We start from the raw sequence: 26,889 nt of genomic DNA, 5'->3' as shown, positions 1-26,889 counted from the left end.
AGGAAATCCCCATATTCTTTTATTGAAAGGGGGGTCCATTGTTGCTGACAACTTTCTCTGGGAATCCATATCTTGTGAACAAGTTGGAAAGGACACTGATAGTAGCTGCTACATCAGTGCTTCTCATAGGTCCTGCCACCTCAGGCCATTTAGAGTACGCATCTACCAGGATAAGGTAGTGTTTCCCTTCAGAAGTGACAAAATCAACGTGGACTCTCTTCCAAGGGCCAGAGGGCCATGTCCATGGGCAGAGGGGTGCTGCAGGTGGTGCGTTCCGTGTCTTGGAACACTGCAGGCATGCATGGGTAATCTGCTCAAGATCGGCATCTAACTTGGGCCACCACACATGGCTCTGAGCCATGGACTTCATTCTGGCCACTCCAGGATGAGACCAGTGGAGCTCCTTCAGAATTGGTTCTATCAGGTTTGGAAGGATGATAACTCTCAATCCCCAAATAAGGCAGCCCTGTTCAATTTAGAGTTCATGACATCATATGAAGTAAGGTTTGAGATCTGGATCATGGCATTCCTGAATGTTCCAACCATTCTGTGTGAAATTCAACACCTTTGCGAGAGTCTTGTCATGAGCTGTATCTCAAGCATTTTCTGGTGTTGGGGCAGACTTTGATAGCTTCAACTTTCTCATCTGTTGGAGAGATGCCATCAACAGAGAGTTTGTAACCCATATAGGTCACAGTCCTTTGCATAAATTTGCATTTGCTCAATTTAAGCCTCAGACCTTACTCTTCAAGCCAGGTTGACACATGTGCTAAATTGCTAAGGTGCTCAGCATCATCTTTCCCAGTGAAGAGAATGTCATCCTGAATACAAGCAACTTGGTCTAACCCTTGCAAGATGACATCCATGGTGTGTTGGAAGACTGTGAATGATGATGCAATGCCAAATGGTAGACAGGTATAGCGGTAGAGGCCACGGTGGATGTTTATGGTGACAAACTTCTGACTCTCTTCATCAAGGGTAAGCTGTTGATATGCACTCTTCAAGTCCAGCTTTGTGTATTTTTGTGCGCCCCTGAGCTTGTGAAAGGCATCCTCTGGTAGTGGAATTGGGTAACTTGGAACATTCAAATGAGGGTTAACTGTGATGGCATAGTTTCCACAGGACCGAGTACTCCCATCAGACTTGGGAACATGCTCCATTGGGGTGGCCCAATCACTGAATTCAAATTATACCATCTCACTCCAGGCGATTGTATTCTTCTTCAACTGCTTGCTGGAGTGCATAAGGCACAATTCAGGCTCTGAAGAATTTTAGTGAAAGCCCCTCTTTCAGTTTAAGTTTGGCAGACAGTCCTTTAATAGTTCTGAGTTCATCCTTAAATAAATCTGAGTGGTTTTGAATGACGACATGCAGCTTTTGAGTGACTTCAGATGAAACTGTAGTCTCAGTAACATGAATACGGAAGATTTTGTTCCAATCCAAACAAATTTCAGTGAGCCAATTTCTCCCCAGAAGTGAGGGTCCAGCACCAGCAACAAAGGTGAGGGGAAGGGCTGCAGACTGGGACTTGTATCTGGAATTGACATCGAACTGACCAAGAACGTGAATGGGGTCACCAGTGCTGCTAGGCTCAAGGGGTACGCCCTTGAAATATTTAGCGTGAGTCTCCTCAGAAATAATTGAAATACCAGCCCCTGTGTCAAGTTCCATTAACACAGACAGATTGTTCAGTTTAATTGGAACCTCAATTCCATGTTGACCAGCAGAAATGGTATAAAGAGACATGAAGAAGAGGTCAGCTGGCTGATCATATTCTGTTGTTTCAACCACTGCATTCACTCTGGTGGATTTGCTCATGCAGTCTTCAGCAATGTGACCCACTCGTTTACATTTACGACAAGTAGAATTTCTGTACTTACAGTTGGATCGTGGATGTCCCAGCTTACCACAACTTAAGCAGGTGGAATTTTGTTGATTGCCTTAAGAAGGTGGTACTTTAGGTGGTCGCTTGTTTCCTTCTTTGTAAAAAGGCCTATGGCAATCACCCTGGGTATTGTAAACCTTGTGCACTTCGTCAGAACTGGAAAGTTGGGGATTGAGCTGAGCAATGTCATTCTCTGCATCTTCTTGACCCTGAGCTATTTGTAGAGCTCGCACAAAATTGACATCTTCTGTTAGCAACCTGTTTTGAACAGCTCTGCTTCAAAGACCACACACAAACCGATCGTGTAAGGCCTTGGGCAAATGGGTGCCAAAGTTGCATGTGGAAGCCAAGCCCTGAAGTTGAGCAGCAAATTCAGAAACACTGGTGTTTTCCGCTTGTACAAAGGTGTGAAAACGGTATCTTTTGGAGATAACCAATCTCTTTGGGGCGAACTGCTTCTTTAAAATGGCTTTAATTCAGCCTAACTCTTGGAGGAAGGAGAAGCCGGTGAGCGGAGGTCTGCTGGAACGTCATATGCTTTCCCGCCAATGACTGAAATCAAAATGGCTCTACATCGATGCAAAGTAGAAGAATCGGCTTCGACTTCATTTGCCACGAAATATTGCTCTAGTTGATCCAAGTAGTGGTCGATATTTGTATTCTTAGGGTCAAACTCTTCAATCTTCCCTAAGCTGGCCATATTTCAGCATCCTCGTCACCAGAAATGTTATAATAAAGTGTATTATCGTTTGTCTCGCGATGTAGTCACTTGAGATGTAGATTGCGATGTTTCGACTGCTTACTGCTAGTCTTCTTCAGGCGATAAGGTCGGCTGCGATTGGTACATTTCGATCCTCCTATCGTTCCATTGTTCCGGCGAGTAGCTGTTCCCTCAGTGGTACACTGTTGTACCGTTCTCCTGTTGTTGTGTTTCTTGATCGTGGGTATCCATGCTTCAGGAATTTCAATTCCACTATCCCTGTTGATGTTGTTAGGGTGAAGTCTTATGTGAATAGCTTCCTTGACCCTACGTGTGTACCAGTGAGGATCTCGATCAATAAACTTGACCTCATTCCAGATAGGATAGTGGCCGGTCTCGTGGGTGTGTTCAGAAACGGCGGAGGTCTGGGTACGGGCGAGTCGTATATCCCTGTTGTGTTCTTTGATCCTCTCCTGCATAGATCTCCCTGTTTCCCCGATGTAGACTTTGCCGCACTCACAGGGAATCCTGTAGACAACACCATCTTGTTTAGCCGGGTTGACGGTGTCCTTTGGTCACACTAAGTGTGACCGCAGTGTCGTGTCAGACTTAAAGACGGTGCGAATGCCTTGTTGTTCTAGGCAGCGGCGGAGAGACTCCGAAACTCCTTGGACATAAGGTAAAACGGCGGTGGATTTAAATTCCGCGACAGGCTCTCTTCTTGGGGTTGTTCATGCCTTTGTGATCTTCTGTACAAAAGAGGAGGGATATCCGTTAGAAACAAGTACAGATGACAGATGTTTCTTCTCTCCAGCGATTACTGATGGTTTGGTGACGAGACGTTTAGCCCAGTCGTACAGACACTTCACAATACCGCGCTTTACTGACTGAGGGTGGTGTGAATCATACGCTAGGTACTGATCAGTATGTGTTGGTTTCCTGTAAACACTGGTGGAAAGGCGGCCATCAGGTTCTCTGTGAACTGACGTGTCGAGAAAGGCGATCTTGTTGTTGTTCTCGATCTCCATGGTGAAACGGATTGATGGTTGTTGACTGTTCAGGTGTTGCAGGAAGACGTCAACTCTATCCCGATCCAGGATGGTGAAAGTATCATCTACGTAGCGTTTCCAGATCTTAGGCTTGCAAGGTGCGGACTCTATTGCTTGTTCTTCAAATATCTCCATGTAGAGATTAGCAATAACCGCGGATACAGGGCTCCCCATGGCTGTGCCGTCTCGTTGTTTGTAAATCGATCCATTGTACTGGAAGTACGTAGATCTTAATACGAAATTCAAGAGGTCCGCGATTTGAACTGGTGTAAGTGTAGTGCGGTCAGCCAGGCCTGCATCGTTCTCCATTTTTTGTAGCGCGGCTTGTACAGCGCCCTTGATAGGTACGTTGGTAAACAGTGACTCTACGTCGAAAGACACCATGATCTCGTGGTCCTGGATCTCTTCACTGGCGATGGTGGAGGCTTAAAGATGAAGACTAGCAGTAAGCAGTTGAAACGTCGCGATCTACATCTCAAGTAACTACATCATGAGACAAACGATAATACACTTTATTATTGCATCCACCACGATGAATAACAACAACCTTTTCCTTGACAGAAATGTTATGTTTTTGGAGAGGAAGAACACACGCTTGTAACTCAAGATGGCAGACACAAGAGGATACGTTAATGAGCGTGCGCACATGGCAATAACCGCTGTATACAGTGTACTACATATCAGTATTCTGGAAATTATTGCAATAATTGTTTAAAAGGAGATTTGTTTCCTGGAGATGTCAATGGAGACTTAGCCTGGGGCTGCCTAAGTGAAAGCCTTAAATTCCATAGGATGTTCATGGTACCGGCGGTGGTGATTGTTTTCTTTAAGTCTGTTTCACATCAGCCCTATAAAACTGCAGATTTGCCCTTGCAAATTTGCATGGCTAGAATGAGTACAGAACATTATGTCAGAGTATGGTGGATGATACTGGCCAAAATTACACACAGCAAATGTCAGAACCAGGAACGTAGTGTGACAATATAATTATTCTGGCAGTATCCAATGCTTTTAACTGTACTGACTCGAATGCACTCAGCTAATCCATGATTATTACTAGTCGATATATTGCTGAAATATCGCAAGAGCGAAGAGCGATATTCAACAGTTACCTTTTGCATGACTTTTTCACAATACAAGAAGTGTTTCAGAAATGTTGCCAAAAAAAATACTCCAAATTTTTCAGGTAAATGAATAGCATGACCAAAACACAGTTTCCTTGATATGGAAACCCATGATATACTGCATTCTACAGCAAAATTTTGAAAAAGTCCAGGCACTTTTTTCAAAAGCAGCAAAATAGTTGAAATGTGGGATAAAATGATATTATTATTTACATAGTATTTTTTTTACATATTTTGCATTCACCTTGTTTAAAATGACTGCTAAATTTCAATTATTATTCAACCATATATGTGAAAAAAGCAGCTGCCAGAAAATAAACTACTCAAAGGTGGTGGCCCCTTTGGCCTGCATAGTCTTAAAGTAACAGGGACTATAACTTATTTCTTTCTTGTTCTATTTATTACTACTTTCTTAATTACATTTATATGATCATTTAAATCAATTTATTCAATGTTTGCTGACTTTCTTTTAGGGAGAACATCTTACAATTGTTGATAAACAGCAAGATCATTGGTGGATAGCCAAAAATTCCAGAGGGTTTGTCTTTGTTTTAATATAATTAAGGTGTTTTCAGTGATGTCTGTCTGTTGAAAACACAAGCCATAGTATTTTTCCCACAAATTAAAAGGATATCCCAACAGAACCCACATTCTGTTGCACTGTTATCAGGGTTCTCCCAAAAAAATTAAAGTAAGCAGAGAATGACCCGTAGTGGCCCCCACTGAGAATTCACAACCTCCAGTTCAGTTTTTAGTACTTTATTGTTACATATTTTTGCAATAGTTAATTTGGAGATTTTCACGATTTTCAAGACATGACAGAAATAAAGACCCCAAATTTTCAGCTAGGAGAGTAAATGAAAAGGTATTTAAAGCAAGAAGACTTTTTGAGAATGATCCTTATGTACATTTTGTGTCTTGGAAAATCTTGAGAATTGCTGGCACACCCAGGACTATATACTAGACGGTCATTTTTGGTGGCTGTTGGTGCTCATGGAGAACCCTGCTGTTTTAGCTTGGAGATTTACCATCCATGTCCAATACACCTGAACTGAGTTGGGTTAACTCTTCTTGAGTTGACCCATCTTACAAGAAGTCAGGTCGTGATATTCAATTATATTATATTCCAATTATTGGACGTGAACTCAATTTACCGGAGGTCAGCTTGCCAAGGAAGGAATGGCTGTTAATATGTTGATAGATCATGATGACCCGTCACAGCTAGAGTTGATCTGACATTCCAGTAGTCAGGTCAGGATATCATATTCTTGGCATGCCACAAACAATGTTCCTCATTGTAAAATCATGAGGCCACAAACATGCTACACATAATGTATATTCTCTGTCCTATAAGTGCATGTTCAAAAACACACTAAACAGTATATAAACACAAATGTTCACGCTACAGACAATGTTTGTTCTTCTTGCGAAATAACTTCTGGTGAGAAAGATCTTTCACCACTGTTGTCATTCTGACTCAGTTCAGGATTATTGGACAACCCTCAAAGTGTAATGAACACCCTGTGAGACTGGAATTGTTGATATGGTGTAGTGCTGTAAATTAGAACCATCAATTTATGGTCTTAGCATGAAGTGCACAGGCCACAAATTGAAGGGGAGAAAATGAGGATCTGTAACTTACAGCTAGTGCAGACCAAGAATACAAGGTTTAGTATCTCTGTTTGACAAGATCAGGAACAGCTTCAAATTTAAGTGCACTCTACAGTAGAATATAGCCTACTAAACTGGCCACTCACAGTGCATATACTATTGCATGTACTAATTAGAGGTATAATAATAAATTAAAGTTTATAATATTATTATTTAGGGAGCAGGGTTACATTCCAAGTAATTATGTCAGGAGACAAGGATTGGAAAGTGAAAGGTTTGTTTGATCTGTTACATTCATATTGCAATTTACATGTTTGGACTGTTTCTAGGAAATGTTTTGGTTGTAACATAACGGGCATTTGAGAACAAAAGGGAAATGTTGAAAACAAGAGCCGCAGGCGAGTGTTTTCAACATTTCTGAAGTGTTCTCATATGTCTGGAGTGTTTTATCACAGTGTAATACACGGCTCAGGCTTCTTCATTTGCTTCATAACAGAGATTTTACACACGCAAAACAATAAAACACGCTTTTTCTATGTTTTCTACTCTGATAAAACATGGGTTTTTGACCAATCAGAGCACGTGCAGGGACCTATCTATAATATAAATGAATATAAAAGAACCTAGCAAGCCAAGATCAGCAATTATTGTAAGCGGAGGTTTGAGAGAATGCGAATAGCTGTGAGAATGCATGCTACAGATGAGTGTTTACACAACTTTTTGAAGTGTTCTGAAACTATTCAAACTGTTTCTATAACTAGAGACAAAAGGAAGAAAAACAAAGCAAAAAGCCATCTAAACAAAACCAAAAGCCATATGATAAACAACTTATTAACTTTTCAAACGTAGCATGATGTTGTCTCTTTTGTAAGCAAAACTATGAGATGATTGGGATACTAATAATACTAGTTGTTCCTATCGCTAACTGCCAACGAGTGAATGAACCATTGTCCAGGAGGATTATGGTTGTTTAGCAAGTATTTTTTTATATACCTGTAGATGTACTGACATGGAATGAATACATTGATTGATTTTCGGTAGAATTTATATTTGTTTGGAATGTTTAAAATGCGAGAAATTGTAATTATGTTGATTTTGAGAAGGAAGGTCTATTTCTCATCTTATTTCTTAGATATTTCTTCAGAAATGCTATGAACATTTTATCTTTTAAAACCAAATCTATTACAAACACACTTCTTTTATAACTGGCTGTCAAATATCGAATAGCAACAGTTCAACTATACAGGTCCGCAAATGATCCCAGGACCACAAATGATCCCAGACTGGAAATGATCCCCATACTGGACCGCAAATGATCCCGACCAAAAATAAGAAATGGCATGGATTTATACTAGAAGAAGGTGAAAACATGTAGAAAAATAGGTCCATAGTGCATACATGTGTGGCTTACAAGTTATTCTTTTAATTAGGATAAAACTGTATTATCGTGAAAAAAATGAAAGACATTACTAAGATTTATAAAATGTTCGAGTAATTGCGCGCGCTGTGATTGGTCAGTTCGAGTTCATTATAGCTCCATAAAGCACTCTGCTTACGTCACGCGCGTGCATTATAACTCAACATATGCACGCAAGCTACGTCACGAAAATTTAGCCCTGGACAAAATTTGAGAATCAGCTAGTCCGTCCGCCATTATGGCTGAAGAATTTCCACGGTTTCAACTCGGGTTCGAATTCCTGAACGCCAAGAAAAGTAGCAGCGTTAAGAAGTCTCAAAATGAGGCACCTGTTCCAAAGAAAAAACGGTTTGCAGAACTGACAGAAGCGGAGAGAAACCGGCTTTTGGTGGAAACGCAAGCAAAGTCTACGAAGAGCTCGACAAATTGGGCAGTAAACGCTTTCAAAGGTATGAATTTACGTAAACATGACTACAATCCAATACACATCTCAAACACTAAAACTTAAAACCTGTTTTAATTTAAAAGGCAGAATGACGAAAAAAGCATATTACAATGCTTCCTAAATAATGAGTTATACTGGCTTATCTACATCTTTGTCAACAAAAAGCAACATTTCACTTGTTTATACAATTAAATGTTTTCTAGCAGCTGTTGCGTATATCATTTAACAGTTAACCACTCGAAATACGCTTGCAACACTTAAAGGCTGAGTTGGAAAAAATGTTTTCTTTTCCTAGAATGGGGTGCACAAAAAGTTCCTGTGCTGCCAAAACTAGAGGAAATGAGCGACGAACAACTTGACAACAGTCTGTCACAGTTTTATACAGAAGCACGAAGCAAAACGGGTGAAGAGTACAGCAAGTCGTCCTTAATTACGTTCAGAAATGCAATAGAGAGGCATTTGAACAACCCACCTTATAACAGAAGTTTGAAGCTAAATTCTTCAACGTTTTCAAATTCCAACCGTATGCTGAACGCCAAAATTAAGAGCCTGAAACAGCAAGGGAAGGAAAATGTGCAGCACAAAGAGGCCATGCCAGTTGATGACTTGCAGAAATTGAAAGCTGGTCCAGTATTAAGCCTTGCAAATCCATGGTCTTTGCTGAGAAACGTGTGGTTCCATGTTGTTCTCTACTGGTGTAGAAGAGGTCGTGAAGGGCAGAGAAATTTGAAGCCGACGAGTTTTGCATTTGAAGTAGACGAGCAAGGCAAGCGCTACGTTACTATGACCCACGACGAGACCACCAAAAACCATCCCGGTGGACTTCAAGACCGATCCAGCTTTGAGAAGACGGCTCGTATGTACGAAACAGAGAGTGAGAACGACGGCTACCGAGCGCTGAGCTTGTATATCTCCAAGCTGAATCCGAAATGCGAAGCCTTATTTCAGCAACCTCGACGCGACTGGAATGAATCCGCCATCACACCCGAAATCTGGTACGAAAACCGCCCGCTTGGTGTCAACACTCTTGGAAACATGATGAAAGAAATAAGTACAAAGGCCAAGCTTTCCAAAGTTTACACAAATCACTGTGTTCGGGCGACAGCAATAACCTTGTGGTCTCAAGCCGGTTTGTCAGATCGCCACATCTGCCACATTTCGGGACACAGAAACCCGAATAGTCTCCAGCATTACAATTCTCGTCCGTCGTCTATCCAGCTCAGGAAATGTAGTGATGTCTTGTCTACTACTCTACAAGGGGCCGACCAGACAAAACAGAAATCTCCACAATGCGATGAGCCTTTTAGTCAGCCAAAAGCAGCAGAAGTATCAGGCAGAGTGGTTGAAACGCACAGCCGATCATCCACCACAACGATCCACAGCGAAATGCTTGGCGGCATGTTCAATTCTTGCACAATCGGTTCAATGCAAATCAATCTTTATCCTCCTCAGAGCAAAAGTCAGTGAACTGGGGAACTGCTTCAGCTTTCGAAGATTCTTTTTGCTGTAATAATTTCTTTAGAACCGTTCTGACTTTTTTTAGAAAACGTTTGTTTCTTGCCACAAAGGGAACGGTTTTACTTTTCATTCAGCATTTAAGCCAATAAAAAGAAAGCATGTACATGTAAGGAGAATACTTATTTTGATTAATTAAAATTCGCAATCCTTTTCTTGTTTAATATGTCTTTATGTTAATGTGGTGGTTTACATTTTATAAAAGAAATAAAAAAACTTGCCCTTCGTGCATTGTTGAGTTATATAAGCACTTGGGAATTTTTAAGAACACTCGAGAAGTGCGAGAAGCACTCGGCTGCGCCTCGTGCTTCTCTATGCACTTCTCTCGTGTTCTTAAAAATTCCCGCGTGCTTATATAACTCAACAATGCACTCGGGCGCGTTTTTTATTTCTATATTTCAACTTGAAAGGTCAGTGATCGATAGAAGAAGGTGAAAATATGAGGTATTATAGAGAATAGGGTGCTATTACAGAGAATCACAAAGTGCGCTTGTGAGGGGCTTCCAACTATGTAGTTTTATCGTACTATAGGTTACAATATGTTAAATGAGATGCTGTTGTACTGTAAATGTATTCTCTAATTTTCGAGTAATTGAAACTTATTGCTTCAGCTTATAACTAAAAAGGTTAATAGGCCTTGATAAATATATCCCACACCAAACTTCGAAAAAAAAAAACAAGAAGTATTAATTTTTCATAAGGGTTTAGCACACTATTTGTGAAAGTCAGCAAAATAAGCAAAAGACTAACTGATTCATTGTATTGTACATTCATTGTATTATTTCCTGCTGCAAAGCAAGCCCTTTAAAATGTAGGCAATCAATTAATTGGGGAGCATTTGCCATTTTTTGTGCTAGTTGATGAGATGAGGTATTTGTTACTGGAGTGTAGGTATCTTTCAATCAATCAATCAATCACTCAATCAATTAATCAATCAATCGATCAAACAGTCAATCATTCAATCATTCAATCAATAATATTTTAGCTTCATTTATACCACAAAGTACAAGCTCACACCATATCAAAGCATAACCACAGTAGCTCTAAATGGAGTGGATAACTTCCCCAAAAAGCCTAATATCAAAATATCTGCAGTACATAGTTTAGCAGATATTTGTTTTCTGCACGTTCTGTTTTTGGTTTTCTTCTTGTGTTATACAATTAGTTGTTTCAGTTACGCAATACGCAATAATTGCGTGTCTTATATATAGCTGTTGTCAGTCAGTGATCTTCTTTCGGGTCTGCTAACGCCACACGCTACTGCACTGTTCTTTAGCGTGAGCGACTCTGAGGAAGCTAGGGCACGTTCTAGTCGGAACAATGGAGTTTTAGATCCTTCTGTCGGTGCTGCTATACAGTCTGCCATTTCTGAATCAATGGGTTCTTTAACCGATAACCTCACTAAGGTTATTGAATCTCAGCTTAGCGATTTCGCGAAGCGATTTTCCGAGGAGAACAGCTCGTCCATTGAACAAGCAGTCAAGAGAGCTGGGCATGAACAACATATTTGCAAAAGGAAAGGAAACCAGCAGCAGTTTGATCATTCTCTCCAGGTGCTGGATAAACTAGACGAACCATCCGACGCTCTCAAGCAGAAATCATACGAGAAAGTTAAAGTTACCCTCGAGTCAGGTATTGAATTAGTTTCAAGTGTGTTAAAGCCATTAAGCTAGCTGACAAGGGCAAATTTGGATGGGTGACCATTAAGGAATATTTGTCTGATGAACTTGCCTCTGACTCTGACGACAAGAAGAGAATTTACCGGGCGGAGAGGAAAGCCGAGAGAAAAATCAGTAAAGAGAAGCGTCATCGTGTCCGTTCTGATGAGAAAAGTAGCAGTTCCTCCTGCATTCCGCGCAGTTTCTTCGTCGAAATTCTCGTCTAAGGATTTGGCTTCTTGTTTGGAAGCTAGACCAGCTCGTTGTTTGGGGCCTTGTTTTAAGATAAGTAGCCTACTCTTTCTCATTATACTGACTTTGTTTTTACTTCGTTGATTATGGCGTTACACTCAGGCCATAATCCAATATTCTCCATGAATTGCTGGTTTGCTGTATGTCGTTTTATAGACTAGGTTAGTGCAGAAATCTTTTTATGAAGCCTGCAAATAATTATTCCATGAGTGCAGGTCGGATATAAGATGATGGATAGCCAACGAGGCATGTAGCATTGAGTTGACTACAATCATTTCATATCCAACAAACGTGAGTACAATAATGGTTTTTATTATACACTATAGTCACCATCTGTCTTCTCATTGGCTAAAAACCTACAGTTAATTCTGGGAAACAGCGCAACCTACAGATTATTCACTAATCTGCTAGGTTGCACACGCAATGCATGATTTCCAAGAGCAGTGTCAAGTTCACGTCAAAAATAAACTGTGTTCGCTGTGTTCAGTAGCCAACGAGGCATGTAGCGTTGAGTTGACTATAATCATTTTATATCCAACAAATGCGAGTGCAATAATTATTTTTATTATACACTATGGTCACCATCTGTCTTCTCATTGGCTGGAAGCCTACAGTTAATTCTGGGAAACAGTGCAAGATTATTCACTAATCTGCTAGCAGATTATTTAATAATCCGTAGGTTGCGCACGTAATGAATAATTTCCAAGAGCGATGTCAAGTTCACGTCAAAAATAAACTGTGTTCGGTGTGATAATGCGTTTGTCATTAATTATCAGATTCGGTTTTTGTGATGTCATGTTAGTGTTATCAGCCGAAGCCAAAGGCTGAGGCTGATAACACTAACATGACCTTGACTACCATGACCTTGATTATTCCGGATATCACAGAAACCTCATCCAATAATTGTTTATAATAATTAAATTATACATATAAACTTACCATATTTGTAGAGCATGGCATAATTCCTGAATGATATACTAGTATTATGGCTAACAAGCCAATGAAAACTCAAATTGTATTATGCAATGATCCAGTTTTAAATAAAACTGATTGTATATATGGCTTAACAAATTTACATAAGACAAATCCATACATCACATTAATGTATGGTAAACAATGTTAATTAAAAAAAATAGCAAAGAAATCGTTGTCTAAATCGCTAAATATAATAAGCTTACTTTTCGAACAATGTGATTATGATTTCTAAGTACAGTAGACAAATGCAAATCAACTTTAATATGGTAATTTATTTCACTTTTGAATATCTAATTTAGACCAAGAGAAAAGGTCACAGTTCATATTCAAACTGAGGCGAAGAAGCGTACTTACTCAAGAGGGTAAAAATAAATTCCGCAAATCGAGGGCTTTACAGTCAACTGATCGTTGAATGACCTCCTCCGTGACTTACATTTGTAAACAAGTAATTCCACTAATTCCATCCAAATGTAAAGCAATGAAATATATTACCCTCTTGTTTCTGAAAGTCTGGAGAAGGCGCCTGTGATTATTGTTTTCAAACTCAAGCGCTACTGTCTTTGAATTTGTGGTCACCGATGGAGACATTTTAAACTTCTGTTGGTTCAAAGCAATGAATATTGCCTTTGTACTTTCAAAACAGTACATCGGCTCCTGTAGAACCTGCACTGGACACATGACAAGTCTGTCCTAGCTTTCGCAAGGAACTTTACTCCTGTTGACAGTCTTGATTTGTCGACTTGCATGAACACCTGAAAGCGAAACAACAATCCTCCGTAGGAAAAAAGATGGCGACTGGTACATTTACCCATAGTTCTTGGCGCACGAAAACCTTAACAACGTTCATAAAAACGTACAGAAACGTTATAGAATCTTCAAACCTAGGCTACTTAATGTCCTTGGAACAGGGACGAATACTGTCAAAGAAATTGGCTTTCTTTGTACCTTATAGGCTGTGGTAGGCTCGCAGGGCATTGTGGTAAAATGTACAGCTGCCATCTTTTTTCCTACAGTGGATTGCAAACGGGTTTCGTTACTTGTACTTAATTACGAAGCCAGATTTTCCACACGTAAAAGAAATGATAAGATGCAGAACTCAAGACCAAGCTCAAAATGAATACGACTTACCTCTAAAACTAAAAGCAGCCCGATAAGATAAAATGGCCGCTTTCTGAAGCTTTGAAGCTTACGTAACTTAGCCGAGCATAGACTGGAACCTATCCTCGATGATAGTAAACCACGTGACAAGCGCTCTGTTCACCGTGACAAATCGAGGAGTAAATATCTTAGACCGTGACATAGCGTGGTGTACACTTCATGTAAGCCACACAAAAATTACGAACTAAAAAAAGGCAAAGTGAACAATTCAATGTAGAGGCCTGATAAGTTCGGAAATTCCTTGGTATTTCTACACAGAAGTCAAGCATTCTCACCAGGTTCGAATGGAAATTTTGGTTGAAAAACACAGAATTTCTGATTGCAGGTAAATAGTTTTTTGAAAAACTGTGCCCGTGAGTCACACGAAGGTTGGACAATTTGCGAATTGCAAACACAAAACATTGTATCAAATTGCTTGGTGTTTCTGACCAAAGATCAAAATACTCAAATACTCTTGGGAGGTTTCAAATAATAACAATTTTTTTTTTTGAAATTGATTATCTATGAATTTTTGACTGCCAGGAATCTAGTTTTCTGAACAACCGTGCCCAAGAGCATAAGTCAGGATTTTTATAGTATGCCCAAACAAATAGAAGTGGCATTTCTGAACTAATACCGAGTACTCTCAGAGGGTTTCACTTGCAATTCTGGAAGATGTCATTCTGTAGGAGTCGACTCTGGAATCAGAGCACAAAAATTTTCAAAGAGTCGCAACATTGAGATTTTATAGTATGCCCAAGCTCAAAAATTTCCTCAACTACAAAGCTGAAATAATACTTGCAATCGCCTGACATTGCTAAACAAAGATCTACTGTTCTAAGAAGAATTAAATGAGTTATTCCGTGGAGTCTCAATAATAATTTCAGACTGCTGGGTATCTAGTCTTTAAAAAACACTTCCCAGCTGCCGGGTATCTGGACACAATGTTATAATATTAGTTTGGTTTGAAGTTTCTTTCTATTTCAGAACTCTTCTCACTAAGTGCAGTCGATTTCAGCTTCTTTGGCTCTGTTAACACATTGGTTGCAATTGACAATGAAATAGCACTTTTGCTTCAATAAACAACACACACTCGAGTTGATTCCAGAAAAAACTCAGGTCTTGTTGAGCTTACCAATTATGAAATTCAAATGTCAGAAATCCAAGTTTCATACACCTTTAAAGAAACAAAATTTCAGGCACATTTCTTGCGGAAATAACAATGAATCCATGCCCAACTGAAGAACCAAACGACTGAACACTGAAAATAAAAGTGATGTTTCGACACTTAAAGCCTGGTGACGTCCCAAAGAAAAATAGTGTTTTTGATTTGCTTGTCCAGAATAGTAACAACATCCAACTACATCCTAATATGGCCAAGAAAATCTCACTTACGCTGAATTCGAGCTGAGAAAATCTGAGATTTTTTCTGCATAACCTTCAAACTATGTACGGCTCTATATGCTGCTGCTTCATCGGGCTCGTGTTTTCGCTCGCCTGACTCGTTGGCAATCGTAATGAATATCACTATTGTTAACAAGCCTTATCACTATCCTGTCACTATTATTGCTGTTATTATTAAAATCCAGTCATTATATTGTAGCTGGTTCCAACCTGAAATGTCAAGACAATTGTGTGAGGATATTTTAAAGAAAGAGGTAACAATGCAGACCCTGATCATGTTATGTGCAGCAATAAAATGTAGAAAGATTTCCCCTAGATGTTCTTTTGATGTTTAGTCAGTGTTAGGGCTTCATGACCTGTCAGGCCAGAGCTGATCTCTAGTTTCTGTATCAAAGAGCAACTAGAAGTATGTGTACTCCCTCCTGGTTGGGATGGTAGTCCATCACTGTTTAGTCCCAGGTAGCCGTTTATACACCTGGGTGAGGAGGAGTACTGTGATAGGTAATGTCTTGTCCAAGAACACAACACAGTGATCCAGATCACATCCAATATGAAAGTGCTCCTTAATGCATGTTAGTTCAGAAAATACTTTATAATGGACTTGTAAATTCATGAACTAAATGGAAAGAGTATGGCCCCTAAAAATACACAATTGAGGAATTTAGTCACAAAGCGGAAAGTAACGTGAAAGCAAAGAAAGTCCAAAATAAACTGAAAAAAAAAACCGATTAGACATCATAACGTTCTATAACATGTAATCTGAAGCACTATCATTGTCATGGTAATTAGCAAACATTCCATTATGCTGCAAGGATCTTCAAGTTCTGTATGCTTTCAACAGCCAAGTACCTCTTGCTTTGTCATAATTTTAAATAATCAGCTTTTTTCCTGAGGGTCTTTTGTAATATGCAAGCCACCTTTAGATGTACAGCGTTTTTTGTTACTCAGCTCAGTTCAGTTTATTTTTATGGTTTTTTTCTATGTTATCTTACCCAAATATAATTTTGTGTTGTTAACATTGAAATTTTCAATAGTTTTTATGTTTTGTTTTGCAGGGAAAAGAAGGTTGTTTTGTGGTTCGAAATTCAAGCAGAGAGGGAATGTACACAGTGTCTGTTCTGTGAGTGTAATAGATATCTTTTGCTGAAGCAAATGCTGTGTTGTTTTTAGTGATAATCATGATAAGATTTAAATTTCTCTTTATTGTTTTTTGAAGACATGGTGATCATGTTCGTCATTATCACATTAAGAAAGACAATGGACAGCTGTATATATCAGACAGACACAGATATCCTACCGTGCCTGAACTTATCAACTACCATCAGCATAACAGTGGAGGTAATATAGGTGTAATAAAGCGTTCATTTACTAAACACTGATTCCTTCTTCCCTGCTGACTTGATTTTGTTTCATTGTTTCACGTACCTCCGTCTCCCGTTTTTATGTGCTCCATCGCTACATGCGTGTTATTAGCTCTCTGAGTTTTGAATACTCCACATCGTTTCTGAAAGTCCTTTTCGTAAAGTATATTTTGTCACCTGACATTGAATGGTAGTTTGTGAAAATAAAGTAAAAACGTACCCCTATACTAACCTTAAGATTACTACACAGCTAAACCTGCATGTATTGGTTGACATCTGCTGGAAATACTCTAGAGTACTGTGAACACAAAGTAGTCACGTTCTTGTAAATGTATGTGAGCCAGTGAGGCTTACATACATTAGTGTAAGGGCAGTTACTCTTATCTGATAGCTTGACTCAGATCCTTGTTATTAGTGGTTTTTACTACTTAAATAGTTTATACTACATTCCAGTACATTCCAGCCTATCCTATTCTATTCCACTCTGATATGTTCTATTCCACCTGTTGCATTCTATTCTATCCTATTGTATCCCATTGTAGGTTTTCATGTAAGAGATTGTTAATGTCTTTAAATTTTAGGTTTAGTTACTAGATTACGGCAGCCCCCTTCATTTGGTCAAGCTCCTGTTGCAGCGTTTGGACATGGTACGTGTAGCATGGACAACGACAATTTGTTCTTATATTGCTCCCCTTTTCTAAGAGAAAGCATGCCTGCTCATTGGCTAGTTCATGGTCACATGGCATGTTGTTTCCCACTGCATTTCCTCGAGCAGACAACGTTATCGGAACTGTAGCATGGAATAATACATGGTTACCTACCAATTGTTGCCTACTGTTAACTACAACTGGACAAATGTGGCTGTATTCGTAGACTAGCTCAAAGGAATGTCAGTTTGCAAAATTATCTCGCACAGGAGTCCATTACTGTCTTGCATAGAAATTTCTAACCCTATTGAAATTAAACATTCTCAAAATATGCAGCTAACCCAAAGAAACGCTTCTGAATGCAATTTTTTTATATTCAGTAGAATGAACAATTGTTGTTACTTTTGCAACAGTCAATCGTTTTGAAGGCTATCTCATTCTGATAATTTCCTGAACTTCCTGAACACTGCAAAAAATTGGATGTGTTTGACTTCTACTTGTCGTCTTCTTTCTTCCACTTTAACATCTAGTCATTTGTTCTTGTTTCACAGATATATGGGAAGTGCCCAGATCAGAAATTGTTCTTGGCGATGAGCTGGGTACAGGACAGTTTGGGGTAAGAATGAATTTTTCCAGATTATGTTTGTTGGTTATTTTAATAATTTGTGGGTTTGCTTTTGACAGACTGTGAGAAAAGGTACATATCGGGGAAAAAAGACTGTAGCTGTTAAAATGATGAAAGAAGGTGCGATGTCTGAGGATGACTTCATAGATGAAGCAAAAGTTATGACGTAAGTATGCATGAGAAACTCTCCCTTTTGTGTTTAGGTAGAAACTCAAAAATTAAGACCTTTTTATTTAAGAAATAGAAAACATTTCCGGGTCTTTATCGAGGTATAGAAATACGGCCGATAAGAGACCCACAGCCTATTTAGAACCTGTTGGGATGGGCTCGAAATGCGTCTTTGGACAAACACGCAAAAAAACCGAGGTCACCTAAACAAGCTTGGTAAAACAAGGATTTACTCTGTAGCACAAAAAACACCATTTTCTTGCGGGAAACAGCTTGCCCACGCAGGATTTGGTTTTTCTCACCTGTTTACATAGCTAGCTACATTCTAATAAGGCACGTGGTATATCTCGTAACAGGCAATTCCAGCATCCTCATCTTGTGCAGCTCTATGGTGTTTGCAGTGAGAAGCCGATTTATATCATCACGGAGTTCATGTCCCAAGGTGAATTGTTCCAACACTAAATGTTCGTGTAGTTCTACGTTCAGATTTGGCATTCCATACAACTTTGGCCAAAACACGATGAGGTTAACTATATTCCAGTATGGGGTTCAAACGTCGCTGATAGCGGTAAATATCATGTGTTAATAAGTGCTCAACTCAGGTTCATATTTTCTAGGGTGTCTTTTGCACTACTTGCGGAAAAATCATACTCGCCTGCAGTCTTCTCAGATGACAGAAATGGTTCGCCAAGTGTCATCAGCCATGAAGTATCTGGAAAGTAGAAACTTTATTCACAGGGATTTAGTAAGTATATAGCAGAAGCTTAAAACATGTTGCGATCGTTAGGGCGTTGGTGCCCATTGTTTCTGCGCACGTAACTCACCATCGAGCGCGCGCGAAGGAAGAAATATAAGCTGCTTTTTCTGATGGCAAAACGATTTACCTTCAAAACAAGTACGGTGACCCGCCAGTTGTTTGCATATCTGACATGAGTTGGTCGTTGTATAACTACAGTAAAAACAAATCTGGACATGAGAAGATTAGGGTGCAAACCTCCTCAAGAGGTGTTGATAAAAGTTGTTTGGGAGATGTGACATGCGAAACTTAAGTTCGTATAGTGTGATCGTCCGGGTGAGGATAGTTCTGAAAAGAACTGTTGTTGGTGACTGACGTTTCGACAACCTGAGCGGAAGTCATCTTCAGAGTCAAGTGAATAGTGTTTGTCAGTCGGTGATGTTATAAGTCTGGTCCGTTGAAAGTAATTGCTCAGTTTAGCCATGATGGTATTGGCTGAAAGACTCGTGTAAAGTTTGTCATCAGTCATTGGTCGGTTTCTATCCGTCTACTGTTAGTCAAATTTGTCAGTTTTAGGTCCGTCTATTGTTAGTCAAATTAAGTCGGTATGTTATAAGTCCCTTTGTCGGTTTCGTTTCCATCATGGACAAGTCGTTTGTAAGGCGCCGGTAGTTGTTGACATCTGTTAAGAGACGTTTGTTCTGAGTTGTTGTGCCAGCTTTCCAGAGTCAGTCGTTGAAAACAGTTTGTACTGTAGGTTAAGCATTGAGCAGTTTTTAAGAGTCACTGACTGGAAATATCGAGAATGGCTGGCCAGGTTCGAAAAATCGAAAATCCTGAAACTTAGCCTAAAGAACGTTTTTAGGGAGCTACTTTCGAAAATATTATTCCGATTTTCTTAGAATTTAAAGTCTTCGAGAAATTCGCAAACACGAAAATAAAGCTTTTTGCCTCATTAAATATGCAAAAAATATCTGGAAAATTGACATAGTTGTCGGTATTTGCTAGAACTCGAACTAGAACTCGGGATAAACTTAGCATAAGAGCTTTACTTTTCTTCTATTTAACTATAGGAAGTTTAAAATTTTGCAAGCGTTTTGAAGGGTTTCGTCGACCGTCGAAGAGTTCCCTTTTCAAGCCCCTATGAAAACGGCAAAAATTGCGGAGTTTACCGGCTTAAAACGCATCTTGGTATGTCCGATAGGGAAGTAAAACAAGTACTGTGCAAAAGAGTGTTGGGGAAGGTCGGGGTTGGGGAAGGTTGGGGAAGGGGAGGTCGGAACCGGCAGAAGCACGACGTTTGGACTAGGCCGAATTCCAACCGAGGTCAGATCGCGGGATAGAAGCAAACAGTCTTACTCTATTTTTCAATAAAACTTGCTTCCTTGGTCTAGCTGGATCACGTTAATGAGACCTCTTCGTTTCATTTAGGGCATCTAATTAATTCGTTTTCCATCAAGATCAAAATCGAGACACATGCTAAAATTTACTTTAAAAGACCAGTCTCCTTTCGAATATTTGCAGAATAATCGAGTGCGTATAGACGGGAAAGACAAACCCCTATATGTTTCTATTATAAGCAAGTGTCTAAACCTCAATAAGCTTCAATAATCTAGGAATTCCAATTTGGAGCTAACTGAAAATATATATTACGTGACGCCAGTCACGTAATACATGTAGCGTGTTTAATCTATGTAACTTTGAACTTATATTTTGGGCTTTTTTCATAGTTTTATGTACCGTGCGTGAAATATCAAAACGATGTTGTAATAACGACATGAATCAACTCTCTTTTTGTATATTTCCCACAAAGCATGGCCCACAAATGGAACGAAACATACTAGAGTGCTCAGCAATAGCTTTCTTTGAACATACCGCATTATGCAAATTTGAGAAGAGACCACCGCGAACTTTCGCATTTTACCTGTGTGAACCTTAATTACCCAGAATTTTTTTTCCATATTATTACAGTAGAAACGACACTCTTTTGCACAGTACTTGTTTTAGTTCCCTATCGAACATACCAAGATGCGTTTTAAGCCAGTAAAACTCAGCAATTTTTGCCGTTTTCATAGGGGCTTGAAAAGGCAACTCTTCGACGGTCGACGAAACCCTTCAAAATGCTTGGAAAATTTAAAACTTCCTATTGTTAGATAGAAGAGAAGTAAAGCTCTTATGCTAAGTTTACCCCGTGTTCTAGTTTTGTACACTGTTTCAATGCAAATACCGACAACTTTGTCAATTTTCCAGATATTTTTTGCATATTTAATGAGGCAAAAAGCTTTATTTTCGTTTTTTGCGAATTTCTCGAAGACTAAATACTAAGAATATCAGAATAACATTTTCGAAAGTATCTCCCTAAAAGCGTTCTTAAGGCAAAGTTTCAGGATTTTCGATTTTTCGAACCTGGCCAGCCATTCTCGATATTTCCAGTCAGACTCTTAATGCTAAAGGTGGGAATAAAGAATGATTCGTTTCTTGTAATAAATGCATTTGGGCTTGAGTGCATTGTAAGTGAACTTTTCCTTCAATTTGTACTTTACTCAAATAACATGGCTCCTCTGTGATTACCATGTGGAGCATTGTTGTTCCGGACATCAAGGTTGCTACAGCATAATGCAAAATAAACCAGCAAGGCAGCATTCAAACCTTTATTTGGAGAGAAATAAAATTAGCTTATCAGCCACGTATTTCTTCACCAGGCGGCAAGAAACTGTCTCATAGGAGATAATAACATTGTAAAAGTGGCGGATTTTGGGTTAGCAAGGTAAGTGTGGAATTTAGAACTTGCATGATTTAGTGTAAGTTGAAAAAGCATCTACAGAACAGAGCTGAGACGAAACACCGCCAGGGCTTCATTGCTCGTCATGAGTTATGAAAAAGGCAGCAGGATATATAGCAAGCAATTTCATGTGAGCCGAGTTCATATGATGGCATGCTTGACTACACAGACCGTTAGTTAACCAATGCTAAGAGAAAATAATGCCCATAGCGTGACAAGCCTTGGGAAATAATCAGGAACTACTGAAATGTCCCAAATAGAGTTGTACCGTTATAACGCTGCGGGCCTGGGTTGAAGACCCCTTTTTAGGATTGTTGTACAAATGGGTGGTTCCCAACCGTAACACTTTGCTTTCAATTATTTATACATAGATTTAGCCAAGCCTAAAAACGGAGCTCCTGGGCCGGGTTGTTGAAAGCCCGATTAAGCCAACCCAGGATAAGCGAAACTATTTTGATTTGAGTTTTGTAACTTTGCGGTGAGGTTTTCTGTATATTGTTTGGCTTCTGTTTTGAGTTTACTTGTTAGCGTAAACTGCAGCTTCCTAACAACCCGGTCGTGATTACCACAAGTCAACCTGACACGAGCCCGTGATCCAATCGAAAACCAGCGCTTGGTCAGCGGTCAACTTCAAAAAACCACGACCTTGATGAGCTCTAAATTTGAGCCTGCGACATGGTTATGTGATACTAGTCAGCAGGTACTTTTTTTGACGGGTGTCAATTAACAAATTCATGTCAGTTTTTCATGCGTCTGTCCCAGTATTGATCATGAATTTCGCCATAACATTGTCAAAGTAGCTGTGGATCTGTAGACTGCTTTGACAATTTTATGACGAAATTCATTGTCAATAACAGGACAGACGTATGAAAAAGTGACTTCAATTTGTTTTTTACGATAACTAAGTGTCAAATTGACGCATCGCATAAATTACAAATTCGTGTGTGAAAATTAACCTATGAGCGCGCGAGAGAATTTCTGCAGTTATCGTAAAATTAACCATAACAGGGATGTTCAGTATCAAAGACGGACGCTATAAATTAAGGCTGCATGTCTCTCTCAACCTTTTTCGCTGGAGTATTGTCGCCATCTTGAGTGACTCCGCCGTTGCCGTCGTCGTCGTCGTCGTGCGCACGCGCCCACGAGCGATACCGCTAGCCATGATAACCACGAGAAAATCAATTCATGGGTTTCCTTTTCTTTCCTATATGAGTATGGGGCCCTTCTGGCCGCCGGAGCTCCGCTATGAATAAAGACAGGGCACCTAGAGAAGTATGAAGACAATTTATTACCTTAAGCCCACTCAGTCAGTCGTCCATCGATCAATACCTATAGTAGACTGATGATGATGTTGCTTTGGCAGATACGTCATCGATGATGAGTACACTGCATCAGAAGGCACCAAGTTTCCAATAAAATGGGCATCCCCTGAGGTCATTCTTTACACCAAGTTTAGCAGTAAATCGGACATCTGGGCTTTTGGTAAGAACTGTCTGTTTTAATCAATCTGTCAGTCAGTCACTCTGTCTGTCTGTCTGTCTGTATGTATGTCTGTCTTTCTTTCTGACTCTTTGTCAGTTAGTTACTCAGTTATTCCAGCCTTTAACTCTGTTAGATAGTGACACTAACGTGGGAACCAATAGGTGGAGGTCGACCATGTTTGCATGGTTGACTAACAGTTGGTTTGTGTAGTAGTTCCACCATAGTGGCAATCTAGTTGACCGTAGATAGAGTTTTCTGTTGAATTCTATTGAAAACTGCGCCATACGTCAGTCCTCTTCCTTGGTGATTTTCTTGAAGTAACTGTGGATCGTCACTGAGCAACCTGGACAATGTGAGGAGGAAATTTATCATCAATAGGAGGACATACACTAAAAGAAGTGACGTCATAACAGAATGCCAAAACGATCAGGTAGATTGCTAACAAGACACTGCCGAGAGGAATCGTGGAAAATTGAGAGAGAACCTGAATTTCTCGGCGCCAAAATGATTCCGAAACTCATGTCATAACCTTGAAACTACCTACAGCAACGCAAATATAAAATGCAGAAACTAAATTTCTAAAATTAACCTTCGTTCCATTCGGAAATTCTTGAAAACCCGTTGAATTAGTACCAATTTCACTCCTCCAGCACAATTTAATACTTCGAAATGGTAAAATCAACATTCCACGTCAAACTATGCTAATGCGTGTTTTTCGCATTACAGTTAATCCAATCGATGAATTCACCGTCAGATTCCCTTTAGCCGGTTAATATCAGGAACTGACAACTTTGAACAAGGTGTATTTTAATGTCCGATTGTATCTGCTCTGCCTAAACTCTTGCAATATATTGATCGGTTTTGAACAGGTATTCTAACGTGGGAAATCTTCAGTGCGGGAAAGCAGCCTTATCCTGCCATCAACAATCAAGATGTGGTTCAGAAGGTCTGTGTTTGTGTAATTGCTTACCCAGTCCTAATGGGGCCGTAGATTGTGTAAACAGCTTTTGTTGAAGAAGGTGTCTAGGCCTGGAACTAGGGAAGGGGAACACGCCATGTTATTCAAGTAATTTAAGGATGGTTTACCCTATTTTAGTGAAATATAGCTATAGGTAAATTGCGATCGCGTTTAGGGGGATGGGTATAGAGCGGGTTTCACTTGAGTGTCAAAAAAACAAAAGTAAAGTTATCACTCTGGCCAGTAACAAAGGACACAGATAATGCAGTGAATCAATCAAAACTCGAAGCAGATACATGTAGCACATCATTAACTAGAATCGTAGACTTTCCCGGGTTTTGTGAACGCGGATTGGTTGGTCAAGATTCTATTACGTAGCTGAAATAGGGAAGCATTTCTTGCCATCGCTCTTTCGCGAGAACGTTATATTTTGTTTTCATGGCATTCCCCAGCGTTGACGATATTGAAGCTGCCTTGGACATTTGTTCAGCCATTTATGACTAGTATATCGGCTGCTCCGGCGTGTGGCGTGACAGTTTTCAGCAGCAAAATAAAACCTTTACCGTGACCATGACTGTGAAGCACTGCCGTCACCTTTACTTTTTAGTCGTAGTTCCATACAAAACCCTTTACCTGGTCTTATCATATCATTCAGCCTTTGAACTCTCTTCTTCAGATTGCGGCAATCATCAACAGCTCCTGCACTGCATGTGCAAAACAAACATCAGACAACTGAAATTTATGGTGTCTATTCATCTTAGAGTTAATTTACGCATAGTATTGTTTTGGTCGTCTCTGATCAAACCTCTCTATTATATTTGCTAACTACACTGTGACCAGTGGAATATTTCATTTGTATGTCTTTGTTGGGTTGAAAAATCGTCAAACTCGTAATATCTCGAACATACGACGGGACAAGGAAATTTTATGATGTTTCTACGTTGGAACTCACACTTAACTGTTTGCACGGACTAACAGAGTAAGGGCGTTTACCTGCGTTATATTTTGCAGGTCGTCAATGGTTACCGGCTTCAAAAACCCACCAGGTGTCCTGATGAGATGTACAGGATTATAGAAAGGTGCTGGCACGGGGTAGGTTCTCTTCAGCTTCTCTCAGTTTCCATGTACCACTTACTGTCACATGCCATTTTCGTTGTTCTATCCACTGGTCACTATCAAGTAAATAAATGAACGAGACCTGCTAAGATAGCCACGAGATTTTTCCTTTGCATAGTGTTACCTGTCATTTAGTAATCAACTTGAGCTTTCTGACTCGGCAAGGACTGAATTATGGATTACGTACCTTGAAAAGCCGCATTGTAAGAAGAAGGCGAAGGCCAAAAAACTTTATTTTAGTGTCGGCGTAGTTAGGTTACGCAGCAGAGCTAAATATTCTACCTTGCCACCGCTAAATAGTCTACCTTGTCATCGCTGTGAGCGATCAGATCAGATAGCATTGCGCCTACGCGAACTCATTGCGTTGTCGCCTTCCGTAGCGAACGTTTCATAAGAGTTCCTATCAAGTTAAAATACCAAATCCCAGACAAAAGTCAAGGGACAAATCCTCCAACTAATTAGAGAAAGGAAGAAGTGTCACAGAGATTACAGAAAAAAAAACCGCTAGGAAACAAGAAGCTGATGAAATTCTGCTTCCCGCCTCCGGCGACATAACATGCTCTAATGAGCAGTTGTGGTCTCTTTGATAGTCAGTTGAGAGCGGATTCACCAGCTTCAGTGGGTCTCTCACTAAAACAATAAAAGATTGCTCTTCTACCATGGTAGGCGAAATTGAAAGTAGCTTGCTGGATTCAGATCTCAAAATCAGTGAGCCAGAGGAGCCAAGGGGGGAAAGGAGAAAAAGCGGAGTATCGAATGGTTGCTTGAGAAGAGGGAAAATGCCGCAGATGAGAAAACGGGGAAAGCGTGTAATGTGGATCCCAAAACTGCTGTACTTCACAGCATTAAACAATACCTCAAAGCAGAAGAGGTTGGAGATTCGATTGACCGCGAGCTCGCGATCTTCGTCACCAATTTGTTGACTACAGGTGTTGTCGATCACAAGCTGCATTAGAAGAAGAATAGAACAACACCCGGACAAACGAGATGCTTTCACACCTTGATGCGATTCCCGACCTTCAAGCAGGTAGAGCATCCGGACACTTTGACGAGAATATTGAATGACACTTCGTCAAGACATTTTTGTCAATTGCACAGCTGTGGGGCAAACCGGAAATTGATCTGTTTGCTTGATGCTCAACTCCCATCCAGATTATCCTATGCTACTTGGAAACCGGACCCTGGGGCCAGCTTTACAGATGCTTTTACAATACCTTGGTCTGATTATTATTTCTATGGATTTCCCCCTTAAAGCATAATCATAGGTTGTCTATAGAAGATCGAACAGGAGGAAGCGGAGGAAATGCTACTGGTACCCAACTGGCCTACACAACCTTGGTACACCACACCTATGCAGATGGTCACAGACTTCCCACGACTGTTGCCAGTGTAAAAAAGCACCCTGACGCATCCCTGCAATAAAGGATCATGCTATCCACTGTGGCTGAGACTAAATCTGATGGCGTGCAAGATATCCGGACTGTCATCCTGAAGCAGGGAATTTCTTAACGGAACTTATTCGTAATCTTGGAGACCAGAAACAAGCAAGCAGTATCAACCATATGTATTGATCCAACTACATTCCACTATGGGACAAGTATTAGAGTTTCTGCTAGGACTTTTCGTTGGGTTAAGACAGTTATGCAGCAGACTGGTATTGATACCACTAAGGTTAAGCCCCACAGCACTCATGCAGCTTCCACTTCAGCTACTCAACGAAATGCAGTCCCCCTGGAGAGCATACTGAGTGCCGCTGGATGGAAAAGTGGTTGTGGATTTGCAAAGTACTACAACAAGCCACGTGAAAGAAAATCCTCTCCGCACTGAGTGCTAACGCATTAA

At 40.0% G+C, this 26,889-nt stretch overlaps 1 protein-coding gene across 1 annotated transcript in view; it reads left to right on the top strand.

The window, feature by feature from the left end:
- The window catches only part of LOC145497921 (tyrosine-protein kinase BTK-like), a 67,022-nt gene that overhangs the window by 32,827 nt on the left and 7,306 nt on the right, over positions 1 to 26,889 (top strand). The window contains exons 7-20 of the mRNA XM_081477798.1: positions 5,232 to 5,296; positions 6,587 to 6,643; positions 15,372 to 15,426; positions 16,228 to 16,292; positions 16,389 to 16,510; positions 17,115 to 17,180; positions 17,732 to 17,796; positions 17,865 to 17,971; positions 18,330 to 18,415; positions 18,591 to 18,718; positions 21,412 to 21,476; positions 22,855 to 22,973; positions 23,843 to 23,919; positions 24,943 to 25,023. Coding sequence (XP_081333924.1) covers positions 5,232 to 5,296; positions 6,587 to 6,643; positions 15,372 to 15,426; positions 16,228 to 16,292; positions 16,389 to 16,510; positions 17,115 to 17,180; positions 17,732 to 17,796; positions 17,865 to 17,971; positions 18,330 to 18,415; positions 18,591 to 18,718; positions 21,412 to 21,476; positions 22,855 to 22,973; positions 23,843 to 23,919; positions 24,943 to 25,023 — 1,158 coding nt within the window. The remainder of the gene's footprint in view (positions 1 to 5,231; positions 5,297 to 6,586; positions 6,644 to 15,371; positions 15,427 to 16,227; positions 16,293 to 16,388; positions 16,511 to 17,114; positions 17,181 to 17,731; positions 17,797 to 17,864; positions 17,972 to 18,329; positions 18,416 to 18,590; positions 18,719 to 21,411; positions 21,477 to 22,854; positions 22,974 to 23,842; positions 23,920 to 24,942; positions 25,024 to 26,889) is intronic.

Source organism: Orbicella franksi, chromosome 9 (genome assembly GCF_964199315.1).
Source record: "Orbicella franksi chromosome 9, jaOrbFran1.1, whole genome shotgun sequence".
In the NCBI taxonomy this organism is placed as follows: domain Eukaryota; kingdom Metazoa; phylum Cnidaria; class Anthozoa; order Scleractinia; family Merulinidae; genus Orbicella; species Orbicella franksi.
Note: the sequence above shows the minus strand (reverse complement) of the source record. Positions and strands in the feature narration are given on the sequence as shown.